Source organism: Telmatherina bonti (genome assembly GCF_933228915.1).
Source record: "Telmatherina bonti genome assembly, chromosome: 2".
In the NCBI taxonomy this organism is placed as follows: Eukaryota; Metazoa; Chordata; class Actinopteri; order Atheriniformes; family Telmatherinidae; genus Telmatherina; species Telmatherina bonti.
This window is the reverse complement of record NC_136620.1, coordinates 22758741-22773518: the sequence shown is the minus strand read 5'-3', so window position 1 is coordinate 22773518 and position 14778 is coordinate 22758741. Positions and strand designations below refer to the sequence as shown.

The 14778-nt window shown below is 37.4% G+C and overlaps 1 protein-coding gene across 4 annotated transcripts; it reads right to left on the bottom strand.

Annotated features, from left to right (window-relative positions):
- Nucleotides 1–589: 589 nt before the first annotated feature.
- On the bottom strand, nucleotides 590–14036 carry hmg20a (high mobility group 20A; the record flags this gene model as incomplete). Of its 4 annotated transcripts, XM_079253052.1 has the most annotated exons (9): nucleotides 10998–11018; nucleotides 10078–10167; nucleotides 9729–9938; nucleotides 8430–8562; nucleotides 7850–7887; nucleotides 5179–5254; nucleotides 4716–4931; nucleotides 1214–1346; nucleotides 590–1012 (listed from the first exon to the last, which is right to left on the bottom strand). In XM_079253052.1, the coding sequence occupies exons 2-9, from the start codon at nucleotides 10141–10143 to the stop codon at nucleotides 1009–1011; spliced, it is 876 nt and encodes a 291-aa protein (XP_079109178.1). In that variant the 5' UTR covers nucleotides 10144–10167; nucleotides 10998–11018. The 4 variants fall into 4 exon arrangements, with proteins under 4 accessions (XP_079109178.1, XP_079109180.1, XP_079109179.1 ...); XM_079253054.1 differs by lacking the exons at nucleotides 590–1012; nucleotides 10998–11018 and adding an exon at nucleotides 14005–14036 and having other exon boundaries at nucleotides 1210–1346; XM_079253053.1 differs by lacking the exons at nucleotides 590–1012; nucleotides 10998–11018 and adding an exon at nucleotides 13615–13677 and having other exon boundaries at nucleotides 1210–1346.
- Nucleotides 14037–14778: the final 742 nt, after the last annotated feature.

The following is a 14778-nucleotide window of genomic DNA, read 5'->3' as shown; positions in this document are numbered from 1 at the left end:
TGAGATGCATGAAATTTTACTGAGTCCTCCTAGAAAGAATGAATTGGGATTAAATATCATACTTAAGTTATACATATTTATACTTATTAAAATGGTTTCCCAGGGGTTACGTTGAAAGATGAAGGTGGGGATTGAGAAAAAGGTCTTGATAGGGAAGTAAATATGACAAAAAGATCCTAAGGTCTGACATTAAAACTGTAACTCTTGAGGGAAAACATCAAAAGCACATCTGCTACGTCTTCCAGTGAAACATTGTGCTTCGGTACAGCAGAAAGGTCTACTAAGAAGGAGTAAATATTACAGAAATAATATGTTGACCTATTTTTACCCATTTGTCATTATTGTTGATCTTACTGAACATTTTTGTTTCTTTTAAATTTAATTTGATCTACAAGATTAACAGAATAAAACAAAAAAAAACAAAACAAAAAAAACCAACCAAACAAATTATTACCCAGTTTATTCAACTTTTCATTTTCATATGAGTGAAACCCCCACCCCCCATCACATTGTGAACCGTTTGAAAAAACTTGTACTCCTCATGATGAAAACATATTTATTGAAAATACAAACATTTTGCACACTAGAAATAAACAATGGCACATTTATCTTCAACAGGGCATGAGAAAAACACAGCTTTTTCTTAGTGTAAATACAAACACACTTACAACTGGTGTAAATTTGGTGGTATTGCTGTGGAAGTATCTGGTATGAATGAATAATAAACAATGGAACATAAGAAATGAAAGAAAATCATTTTATCTTCTTTTGACTGATTAACAAGTCTTTATTGATCAAGTGCGAACAGAATATTTTTCTAAGAACAAAATAATAAATAAATATGAGACGCTACATCACATTCACCATAAGATCATACCGGGATAGTAACATTTTGAACTGAGGACAAGTTGACAAAAAGACCTACGTTAAGAAGCGAAGCTTCAAGCTGGAACAAGCATCAACTTCACAGAGAATCCCAATCCATCGAAAAGGTTCAATTTGGTCCAATTATCTAGTCAATACAACAGCAAAAGAAGCAGACTCAAAGTGTATCCTCGGCTTGGACAAGAGAAACATTTACAACAGCAAAAATACACCCTAACCAGCTACATGACAGCTCAATAATAACAGCTGATTAAAGATTATTATCTAACCAGAGAGATCGACTATCTTTGGAAGATACAAGTAAGCCAATTTAGCAACCAAGACTCACCTGTCCAAACGATTGACCACGTCTCTCACAGTGTTGATGAGATTCTCGTGCTCTTGAGGGTTAGTGACAATGACGCTGTGGAGCTTCTTCATGTAGGAGTCGATGGTTTCAAGGGTGGGTGTCTCTCCACTGCCTGTAGGACAACAAACGTAATGTCAGCATGTCGGAATGTCTGGAGTATGTTTGTGTTTCATATTAACAGCTGTAAGTTCAGAACAAAACAATAAAAATCTCACATTTCTGGAGCTACTTTAAAAGACCTTGTTTAGAAGTAGTACTGGCATGTACTGGGTAATCTTATCACCCTGCACATGTTGAGGTAACTGAGAAAAAAAGGTGTATTTAAAGTGATGTAAAAATTTGTAGCAGCTGGCAGTGTATCAGCAAAGCATCCGGTTTGTCGTCTCAGTCCAGGCAACTGACCAGTAGATTCTTTTTTTAAACTAAATTATGAATAGTTGTTTAGCTGTTTGTGTCATATAGTAGACACGTTAACTAGAAAAGCACAGCAGATAGCTGAGATCTGTAGACAAGCTGTGGCTCAGCTCGGATAAAGACAGATTTAAATGCCACATATGAAGAAAACATGTTGGACTTTATATATATATATATATATATATATATATATATATATATATATATATATATATATATATATATATATATATATATATAATATATATATATATATATATATATATATATATATATAATATATATATATATATATATATATATATATATATATATATATATATATATATATATATACACACATATATATGCTTTTTCGTTGAAACAACTGTAATAGTTGAAATAAAGTGTAAAACACTGTTAAAACTAAGGTAACGATAGTAAACACAATTGTCTTAAACATCTCGGCTTGCTCTGTCACATTTGGTACGCAAATGTACCGAATGCTTCCTGCCAGATGTGAAAACTAAGGATTTGTTTATATCTTATCATAGTATTTGGACCATTCAACATAGGTAAGAGTCAAATCCCTGACACATATACAGGTTGGATTTGACATTATTTCTGGTTAACCTACCGAAAAGAAACTGGAAGAAATAAGCAAAGCCTGTCCTTTGTGAAGTCAGGAGCAAACATGCTTACACTCAGGGGAAGCTTTGATGTTACCAGTTATTAATTTATCGGCACATTCCCCTCAACACAAACTTCAGAGAGCTTCCCTGAGGCCAGACCTGGGGGAAATCTGCCATCATCTTTGATTGTGGAGCTCCAATGAATTCATTTTAGAGCCGTTTGGCTGCTGTTTGCAGAGACTGTGCCTCTGCTGTGTGAGAAAGAAATTCAAACAGGTTTTAAATAAAATAACATGAGGAAGTGGGGTGCGAGCTTGGGTATGTGAGTACATACTGTATGCAGAGGGTTTAAATTCAGAGGAATTCTAATACAACCATCACCTCAAATGTTAAATTATGTAGATCATAGAGGAAGTAAATACTAGCTGAATACATCTGCATTATTATTCAACTCTCATCACCTCAAGCTGTCACCAAGGATCTAACTTGCAATATGTTTTTTTGTTCTGTTTCAGTGTCGCTATACAATAAGCCAGTGTGAGGTTTTAACGTGATGAATGCCAGCACACTTTTAGACCAGAAACACCAGAACTGCTGGTAAAAAGTGAAGCTTACTTTCTTTCCCCATACTCAGCAGAAAGCTGAATTTCAAATGATACATTTCATCTTAATTCCTACAAAGCAGGATAAAAAAAGGACACATTGGATGCTGAAGTGGATGAAAAATTTGGTAGATTTAATAAAAAAAAAAAAACTTGTGGAAGCTGCAAACATGCAAAAATTAGTCATTCAACCCAAATAGAATGAAAACAAACAAGAAAAATATAGCGTTGTTGGTTTATGGATTATTAGCACTATAAAGCCAATAAAACAGCATTGCCAAGAGCCTCCATAGAGCTGCTTCACAAGTGTTTACTGTCAAACACACTGCTACAGAAATGTCACTAACTGCAACAGGATGCTAAATCATGGTTGTGAATCATTTTATTTACCTAACTACAACACTGTCCTTGAAAAAACTGATGCTGCAAACATCACACCATATCATGTTGAGAAACCTTTTAGTTGAAAACTCAGATAGAGGAGCATCACTGGAACACAATCAGCTTAATGCCAGTAAAGTGATTTGTGCAGCTCCAAAATGTAATCGAGTGTCCTGAATAGAACCTGGGACACAGGTTCGATCTTAACTAGCTAACGTTAATCAGATTTCCACTTCTGAGACACTGAAGTCAAAACCCAAAATCTGATTTCTTTTTGCGAGGTTGTTCATATTAATATTTGAATGCTAAGTCCATCACAGTTAAATGAGCATGCCATGTGGCCCGGAAGTGACATGCATGTGCAGAAGAAAATATGTCACGCTGTGTTTACGGTAGGGATGCATCGATACCAATATCAGTATTGGTATCAGCTCAATACCATGTGTGTGTACTCGTACTAGGTATTGATAAAAGTCTTCTGATACCACAACCGATGCCTGATACCACACTAGTCAAGCCAGTGCAGATGTGTTTTAAGACATGCTTCAGACAGGTTTTGAAAGAAGTAAATGCCTTAAATGTTAAAATGTCACAGTTTTTGTAACACAAAAAGCAGATCTTTGTTTCAAAATCACACATGTATAGTTGTATTTTGGGAAATGTGCCAAATAAATAAAAAAAACAAAAAACAAAAACTTGTTGAAATTGTTAGATCTGTAATGTTATTATATTTGTATTGGTGAGGTAACGTAAAGGATGAGTAATTTATTACAACCTAATGAAATCTTACACAGTTATGACAGTAATAATAACCATAGTCATAATAATGTTCACATAAACAAATTTGGTATCGGCAAATATTAGTATCTGCAGTCATTCAAATTTTAGATATCGGCATCGGATCAGAACTCGCAAAAAGTGGATCGGTGAATCCCTAGTTTACGGAGATAACATGGATGCCACTCTACACTCTACACATCAGTGTGTATCAGTGTGCTTTAGAGGTGTTGTGTAGTCAAAGCCGGAAAAAAATTATTGGCCAACATTGTTCCGTCTTTTATTTACATTCCATCTTGACGAGTCTCGCCTCACATTTATGTCTTCTGTCTCCCTTCAATAACCTAAAAATCACATGAAATGTGACATGGCCATCCAGAAAGAGGCGGCTCTGATACAGATTTGGATATTGGAATGTTGAGGTCCACATATGAAAGCAGCCTGGGATGATTAAAAAAAAAAAAGTTTTCTCTGCTGAAAGTGACTTAAAAAGTTTAACTCACAAATCGGAACAAAGCTGCAGTGTGAAAACACTGATTAAATCTATGTAAGCATTCATGAGTCTGTTCTGTTCAAACAGTAGTTATTCCTACAAATCACTGTTTTATTAGATGTTGCGAGGACACTGGATGACTTTTTAATCAGTGTGTTTGTGCTGCCTGTTTGTAGCAGGGAACCTCACTGCACTGTTCTCACCTGGCAGAGGCACGGTGGAGAAACTGGAGGTGAGCGCCTGGCGCAAGGTCTCCAGGTGTTGGCGGAGGAGCCCGTTGCGTCCCCTTTCTTGCATCACGTCGCCCTCCAGCCGCTCTACCGCCCCGCGCATGCTCTCCACGTGCTTCTGCAGGGCTGCGTTTCGCTCCTCGTACTCCATGTTGGTCTTACGCAACTGCCGCATCTCAGCCTCTCGCGCTAACGTGGAAAACACAAACACACAGAAATTGACATGTTGGTACACACGCCCCAGAAAAAGACGCCGTGATTTGCTCCTTTATCAATTTTTTATTTGCTGTGAGAGTTTAGGACATCACTGAGGAACTATTCTGAGATGGTGGAGTGCAAACACAGCAAGCCGTGTGTTTAGAAACGAGCAAATGGAGGTTAAGGAAATAAAAGCAAAAGCACACAGAGTATTTCGAGCTGTGCTGAAGTTATTTACCTTTGCTATGGTTGAGAAACTCCTCTGTGAAGATCGGTATGTCAAACACAGTTCTGTCTTTTCCCTCTGCATCTTTCTGAAAGAGCCAGACACAGTCAGAAGGAAGGAGGTGAGCTAAACAGTGAAAATATTGGGCCACACAGACTGACAGTGAGATGTGGTCATTTATCTAGCTCAGCTGTGGGTGGACTCATAATTGATTTCATATCTAGCCACAAGGGAAATATAGTAATACAGTTTTAGAATAACGGAGGTAGAGGTAATTTCATTACCGCTGCTTCTGAGATATCGAAGGCTCTGAAATGCTTTGCAATAAAAAAAAAAAATAAAATAAAGGGGGTTTTGAAATAGCAGGACATCATACAATGCAGGTTTTGTAGCCTCCTCTGTAACGATGTATCATCCTTCTTCGTTTCTTAGCACAATGACAATAATGCTGAATTCCACGCCCTTGGAAATTAGAGAGGAAACAATGGCATTCCCAGAGGCGTGCTGACTAGTTAAGTCACCTTGGCAGCGACCCGTCAGAGTACAGAAGAAACTGTAAAGGGAGCAATCTTAATTATATGCAGGCCTTAAAAAAAAAAAAAAAAAAAAAAAAGCGATTTACCAATAAGGTATAAACCTGGTGTTTGGATCACAAACATGGCTTCAAAGCAGATTAAACCTACTTCGGTGATGCAACAATAAGCACTTAATATGTAGATCAAGCAGAGAGGAAACACAAAGCATCCAGATATCTGGGTGAGAATAGCAACAAAAAAACAAAAGAAAACAAACAAATGAAAACAGCTGAGGGACTTCTCACATCTGGTATGAACATGCAACCTGGGTGACCCCATCACAAGCTGACCGCAGCAAGTACACATGTTCAGACATGGCATTTACAGTCTGCCCTCCTGTGTATTGTTTACTGTTGCAGCAGAAACTAACACAAACAATGAGCAGGAGGTTTATGTGAATGATATTACCCTTGTGATTAACATGCCAACATTACCAGGAAATACAACAATAAAGAAGATGTAAGATGATGGCTGGTTTACTGACATTCTGCTACACATGACAATCTGACATTTACACCAATCAAGTGTTTTCAATTCAGTACTTCTGCTTGTTGAAGTCTAAATGTTGTTTCAGTGTGTTTAGCTTTCTGTGAGATCGCCAGGAAAAAATATTCATACATTGATTAAGCTTTTCAAAGGCAATAACATCCAAAACTACTTAAATGAACTACTCTACAGGAGGCTATGGGATCAGTTTATGTTATCAATGTGTCACATTTACTGAGTAAGTGGTCCTTTCATCTGGTCCCAGGACACAGTTGTGTTCACACTGTTACAACAATGTGACTCAACATGAGTGACTCAGACCATCCCTGACTGTGGCCTGAGCCATCAAATCCAAACACATTCACATTCAGTGATGTCCACTAGTCATCTGATGATAAAGCACATGCCAACATCAGGCAAATCAACCATTCTCCATGGTTGGCTCCAGTTGGGGAATGTCTCCAACTTACAAAAAATCTCTTAAAGGCCATTCAATGACCAGGCAGCATGAAAGGAAGCACAAGTTAATCTGGACCAAGCAGGGTAGCTTAAAGCAACCTACAGTTAATACAGTGGTTCCCAAACTGGGGGACAGGCCCCCCAGGGGTGGGCCCAGGGTTATCATAAGGGGGCGCAACAAGGTGAAATCAAACTTGGGAGTTTTGGCACAGAACAAATTTGTACAAGTACCAATGATGAATGATGATAAATCAACAAGAGAGACTTCAAGTACAAAAAAAGGCGAAGAAAATATGATGCAGCATATCTGCTCCTGCTTGACCAGGTAACAGTCAAGTAATAGTAATACAGTCTTTAGCATGTATCAAAATATTATATTCTAATATTAGGAAGTATGAGGCCAAACAAGCTACACCACCACTTGGGGACTTTTCATCCTGAATACAAACAAAAATCCTGTTTAGAAAAAAAACATGAAATAAACTATAATATCTAGCAAAGATGTTTTACTAAAGCAGCATCCGTCTCATTGAGAACTCGGCTCACCTGAAGAAGCTTGAAGAGATTCCTGGTTTAAAACGTTTCACATTAAACCAGAAGAATGGATCATAATACCGACACTGACATGGTTTTAACTACAATACAGTCACTAAACTAATGACACATTTCTTAATATGTTTCTTTGGTTCATGTGACGGGATGGGGGGGGTTCCCCGAAAAAAAAGTAGTTCCCCGAAAAAGTTTGGGAACTACTGGGTTAATACTTCTAGACGAGGATTTCAACATTTGAACAACATACTAAATGGGTTAATGATGACATTTAAATCAGCACCAACCTCAAGAAACTGGGACTTGTTCAAAAAGCTAAATGAACCTTGGCATTGTTGCATCCACTACATTTTTAAAGAACTGCATGCCAAACATGCATTTTGACTGTCTGACAAAATCCTTTAATCCTTTATCTTTCTTTAATTACATAAGTTAGTACTTCCTCTGAACTCAATCACATCACTATGATAAGATCTTGTCCTTTTCCTGCAGATTTGTAAAGCACATGAAATGGCTCTGAAACTTACAAGGGGATTTCTACACTTAGTAAAACATGCTACCAACCTCTAAAGGAGAGAAACTGTGAGTGTGACTGGTAGGAAAGACTCACTGACCTCATGAAGAGCCTCGCTGGCAACTTGGTGCCCAACATCTGGAGAGGAAGGAAAGAATACATTTAGAGGACCCCAGATGAATCACATTTGCCTTTACCTCACCATGAACTAACAGAATGAACAGAAATCCCCTCACTGTTATTTATAACAATCAGCTGAAATGAGGCAAAGCGACTGGTTGACTGGTTTTCCCAGGATGTTTAAAGCAGAAACAGTCATCAGAGGTTGAAGATGAACAATAAAAGGATTATTTTAAAAAAAATCATTCGTTTACCTTCAGTCTGTTATTTAGTGGCTTGCACAAGGGTCGTTTAAAGAGCAGAAAGAAACTTTTTAAAGCAGAAAAGAGATGTCTAACTGCTTACTTCCGTTATATGGACGTTTATAACAGATACAAGTTCATCCGAGTCATCATGTCTGGGCAGGGTTTGTACATCAAACAATGACTATTTATTCAAACAACTTCAGACACAGGAAGTTTCTCAAATGCCAAATACTTGCCTGACAGGAAGGCTAAAAAGTGAAAGTGGGCTATTTGCCAGTCTTGCCATCATGTAGTGTTCTTCTAAGCAGTTCTCACCTCCCCTGTGTCTTTTGCCCTTCTGCTTCTCCTGGACCTTCCTGGTGAAATGTTTGTACGCCTCCGTCTTCTGGTACTTCTCCAGCTCCCTCATGTAGCGCTCCTTATCTCGCTCCGCCTCGTCCAAGTATCTCTGCAGATAGCAGGAAGAAAGGTGAGAGGAGCTGGGAAGACTCAGCAGCAGAGAGGCAGGAAAATGAGATTTGGTAAAATAAGATGAAGGAGGATTTTGGGTGACATGGTGCTGAGTGGGAGTAATTATTTCTAATCAGAATTAACTTCTTCCAACAGAGACAAATCTATAAATTCTAGTTTTAGTAATCTACATTCATTCAAATCTTTTAATAGGAAATTAATCCTGTATTAAGAATTTGCAGAAAAGCTTATGAAAACTTTTGTCTTTCAGATATCTTGTCCAATCAGAGAGGAGAAAAACAACAGGAAGGTTATCTGGGCTCTGTTCCCACTGTTGGATCTGCAAACAAAACATGTCCTGACTCCTCAATCTTCTCTGGGAAGACACACAGGAGGAATCCCCCTCCTCTGCTGAATAACAGTAATTCTCTGGAAAGATACTTGGCAATCAGAAACACCTGAGGAATTCTGAAAAACAAAAAGGGAAAGCATCATAGGTGCTATTCCATTTAATGGTTTCATAGCATGGCCAGCATGAAAGACTTTGAAGGCACTCCAAAATGACAGAGATGCTGCTGGTTTATACTCATAAAGTTTGTTATCATCAGAGTGGTCTTATCTAGTTGCCTCAACAAGCCTCGCACTACAAGGTGGGAACGATGACAAAATTAACACAATTATCATAAGACGTTAGAGAAAATTATATGAAACAGTTACGCAAGAGTCATGTTTAAAACAGTTTTTATTAGCGGACAGCACGGAATTCAGGCTTTTGCACCTCTGCAGCTTTTCTCTACAGTAAAAATGGGATTCAAGTCCCTGCAGCTTTCAAACATTGTTTAATCTCACTGTGGGGACAGTGTTGGGATGTTGCAGATCTTTATTTTTGTCTAGTCTTTCAGGGCTACTGGGATAACTAAAAGTTGAAAACAAGGACTATCTTGTTTCTAAAGTCTTTTCAGGGTTCTTTTTTTTTTTTTTTGGCCACTTCGGTTCCAAATCATACCAAAGCAAATCCAGTTATGTACTTACAGATTTCTGAGAATTTTATAGGTGATCTCAAACTAAGCCACATACAAAGTGGAAATGAAAGAAACACTTTGAGACATGTCTTTTCACAGTTCATGCTCAGCGTGTAATCCTTTCTGGAACTTCGGCACTGACCTGCTTCTCCTCGGGGGGCAGCTTGCTCCATTCATTGCCCAGCATCCTTGTAATCTCTGGAAAGGGGACGTCTGGACGCTCTGCCCGTAGCTGCTCCCGCCTGTCGTTCATGAAGCGAACATAACCGGTTAGGGGAGCTTTGGGTGCGTTGCTGTCCTTCATCGGCTTCTTTCTCTTCCTCCCTTTGGTCCAGCTGCCACGTCGAGGTTTCTGCAAACATAACAGAAACAGATATTACTGGAAAGTGAAGATAGCAGTTCTCCCATGATACGCAGCTGGCAGGACCTTATGGAGTTGGAAATGGAAAAACTAAAGAATATGCCATTTGATATCCGGTTTAACCTCTCACCTCATCTCCATTTCTCTGGCTGTTGTTGTCAGGGTTGGCTGCGGGAGAGCCTGTCTGCTCATCCATCACTTCGATGAATGAAGGGCAGATCTAGAGGGAGAAGAAAACAGTTTGGTAATATCTTAAAATCTAATGGGTGTTAAAACGTGACAGAGCCATACAAGGTAAGGCTTTGCAATCTAAAACAGTTGGGTGGGATACACTTTACTGTAAAAGGTGGGTTCAGCATTTAGAGACATATCAGTGCTGCCAGCACACAGACTGTTTCTCAGGATCTCCCAGTCAATCAAACTCCTCCCAGTTTTGGCTCAGGTTTTCTTCCTGGTGGCCAGCCACTTTTCCTCTAATAGAAATGTCTGGCTGTCATCAATCATTATTAAGAGAGTTACAGGAAAGGAAAACACACCCACACACACTTGCATTGCCTTGACTTTTCAGTTGGTTGCATTGCCAGAAAGTAATGTTGGCTCAAACTTAGAGACCCAACAACAGCTGCATACCAAAATCTTTTGGAGTAAAATGTTTTCTAACTGAACTGAATTTTAAAATCACTGTACAAAAACAGTGGGTCAGAAAGTGTCTAGTCCAGGCAGCCAAATTTACTCAGAAATAGGACCAAATCCATCTGCTATAACTCTTCATTGAAATCACAAAATATGATAGGAATATAAAACACACACCTAAGCAAATTCTGTATCCTGGATTCTGTTTGAGCTGCCTGCTACTATCCACTGAGGACTTTGTCTATCACAAAATGTTCAGGATGCAGCTGAGATATACCCTAAAAGCACAGAGTTGTAATGTTTTCTTTCACATTTTTGCATCAGCTTTGTTAGAAATAAACACCAACTGTAACATTGTCTTCCATCAAAACAAAGAAATGTCTCATCTACTGTTCTGTACAACTGATCTGAGCAAACCTGAGAAAATCTTAACTTTCCCATCTTGCATGTAGGGCTGTTAATGCTTTGCGATGAACGCTCATCTGAAAATAAGTAAAAACAATAAAATAAATAGTCCACAACACACATATCCTTTGCTCTCCAGATATCACAAGATGGCTATGCAACAGCTCCCTCTTCTGTTTCTGAGCTCGTAATAATAAATCCACTGTTACATGGTGAGAGGAAAGAAGCCTTTTCATCTTTATTTAAGAGTCATAAGGACATTGCTATATATAATAGCTACGCTATCTTTTCATTTCAGTTTGACTTAAAATTTTATTTGAATGTAAGCCAACAAAAAAGAAAGGAAACTCAAACAACCAAATATTCATTGTATAAAGTGAGAGGGACAACATCAAAGTTTAAAATACAGTTAAATAGATACATGACATTAACTACCATATTAGCTTGCTTTACAAGCACTGAAGGCTTTCTGAATGTTAAATGGACTGTAATGGACTCAAAGTGCTTTTACACTAAATTAAATAAATAAATATATATATATGTAACTTTATTTATCTCTGAGGGAAACTGCAATTCCTAACATGTCACATTTATCTAAATGTTAATTATTACACATGTCAGGATTCATGAAGGATGTAGACCTGCTTGCAGGCTGAGGCAAAAGGCAAACTGGTGCAGTTTAATGCCAAAAACAAAAAGGGTAGATGTCAACATGACAAGATAGGAAATGAAAACAAACTGTCCATAGGAAAAGAAAACAAGGGGTGCACACACGTGACGAAAAAGGGAGCAGGTAAAGCCACAGAGCAAATCAAACCAGATGGACTAAAGAACAGGAAGCAGAAAGCAAAACAGAAGACACCAAGGAAAAAACTACTAAATACAACAGGTAACCAGAGCTAAACATGACATGAATACAAAACCAAAAACCTAAACCAAAGTCTGAAACCATGACAACACATTCATTCTCGGATAATCACATTGGGAGGCAATGTTGTGTTCAGTGTCCTGGTGGAGGAGCTGTCATCTAGCAACTTCCAGCTGGTAGGTGACAGCTCCTTCACCTGAGCCACATCCTGCTTAATACTAGTTGTATGAAGTAGGGGAAGTACAGGGAAAGTAACAAACAAAAGTTCTATATTATAATTATCCCAACACTAAAAAATAAAACAAGAACAGAAAACACAATAACAAAACAGACTGAATTTTATTAGCACATGGAATAAACATGGAATAAGACGAGGGGCAAGTGCTACGCAGCATTAGAGATATCACTATGTTGTATTACAACTGTAGTTACAACCTAAGTAAGTCAACCGGGATTTTCTGGCTACACATATGTATACTTTCACATAAGACAAGTGGAGTTGGCCTTAGATGCCTAATGAAAATTGTACACTTTATTGTGCTTTAAAAAAAAGAAAAGCATCTGTTACGGTCAGAGCAAGGATAGATTACATAAATTATAAATAATATAGACGGTCTCTTTCTTGGAAAAACTCAGCAGCTTTCAATGTAAATAATAGGATGATCATATTAGGCTATATCTTTCTCCAACACTTGTAGTTTTGCAATAAATACAATAAAAAGTAAATGCTTGCAAACTAGTGAGTGGTCTATTACCAAGTGTCTAAAAGTCTGTTTACAATAATCCAGGGTCTAAAATATTCAGTAGGAAGGTCTCTCGCTAGTATTTTTGTTGGTTTTGAAATCAGTTAACAGAGATATGTAGATACAAACATAAGTCTACAGAAAGATTCTTTGAGGCAATTTTGTCAATTTGATATGTTGCACACTAATGAGAAAAAAAGAAAAATCATTAACTTGCAAAATAATCTACTGATTCGTTTTATTTCTGAAGTAATTTTACAATTTAAAAGTATTCTGAGACTTTTATGTTAAAATGTGCAAAGGGGGAAATGTCTTATCAAACTTGTTTGTATAAATGTTCTTATATAAAACTGGTTAAAGAAGCACCTAAAAGTGTACTTTGGAAATAGTATGACACACGAGAGAAACAGGAGAAAAGCACAACTCATGAAAATACCTAATTTGATCAAAACAATGGTTCTTTGTCACATCTGGCCTTAAGGGAGCTAATAAAAAAAAAAAAAAAAAGAGCTAAGTTAGTGTGAAAATATGGTCACGCTAACCAGAATATGACTGAGACATATTAAAGTCACTTCGGTTGTGTATCTACCGGAAACATCATGCTGAACTTTAAGCTGATTGTATTCTAGCTGTCAACCCGCTGGCTAACATTAGCAAACGGCATCTGCTAGCTGTTGCCAACATTAACAGTTGATTTAGATAAAGTGCAGCCTTCGGCTTTATGACTATAAAATACCTTAGAATAATTACGCCTTTAGTTAAATGTACATCTGAAACGCTTACACTTATCAATAACAGCCGCTTTACTAAAGCAAAGGAGTATTAAACTGCAAAGTCAATAGCTAGCTGTGCCTCTGCTGCTAGCATTAGCTCTCTGTTAGCAACTTAAAGGCTAGGAGACGGGCACATATCTACAAACTAATGTTTTGGTTTGCACTAAGTCTTGAACATGCCATTTGAAATATCTATAGTAAAGCGTTTAACATTCTTTGAGTGATTCAGTCTCGTGGAAACTAACCTGAATGTATGTAATCCGTAGCGGTACCTGCTCAAATTATTTTCCTAATCAAAACAATACAGCAGCCATTCTGTAGAAATGCAACATATAGAAAAGACTAAACCAATGCCCTCATAAAGCAACAACTTCTACGAGTATCTTTAACATATGTCATATTGCGTGTGTGTTTTGTTAGATGGGGAAGAAAAAAACGAAAGAGAACATAATATTTTATTTAATTTTCTAATAATCATTTAACAAAAAAAAATGTAGATTTAGCATTTTAGCAGACTGAAGCAATTTGACAGTTAGTGAACAGTGTGGCTCAGTTAATTGGTGTTACAGAACAAAACTGAAATTATCATAAATACCCACTTTAATGTTGTTACGATGGAGAAAGCTTTTCTATACCTTATAAATCTGTGGCTCCTCGCCGGGTTTGGTCTTCTTCGTATGTATATTCGCAAACATGTCAGCCCCTTTTAACTCTCTGCTTCCTTTTAGCGGACATTCTGTGTATTGCATGTATTTCCGACTGACGTGATTCTCACTATAAGGGTGTCTGAGGAGCATTTATCCGTACAGATCTGACAAAAGGCATGACATTACGGTTTGTAAAGGGTATTTTGAAAAATTAAGAGCATAATTGATTCGGACTTTATTATTATTATTATTATTATTATTATTATGATTATTATTATTATTATTAATAATAATAATAATAATAATAATAATAATAATAACAATAACTATTATTTCCTCATTCAGCTTTGTCGCCTTATCCTGTAGCTAAAAATGTGCAACAAGGTTTTGCAAAATAATAGTCTTTTTGCAGACTGAAACATGACCAGCTCTCAGTTGCTGAATAAGAGGTGAGAGAAGGAAGACCTCTAATTTCAAATGAACAGTTCGCAAATCAGCACTCAGGCGTGAATAACCTAAGTGTACCTGCATTGTAATTGAATCTTTGATTGCAATCTCATTCCAATTATCCAGCCTAATTCTCAGGCTCATTGCACACAGGTTGGACACACCAGGCTGCCTCTTGGAGTTTAGAAAATAGAGTCACAAACAAAACAAAGAATTGAGCCTGAGGGAATCTATCGTTCTTTCCTTTCTTGATAATCAAATCAGTTGTTGTTATAATGACATACTGCAGCTAATAATCAATCTGTATTTACATCA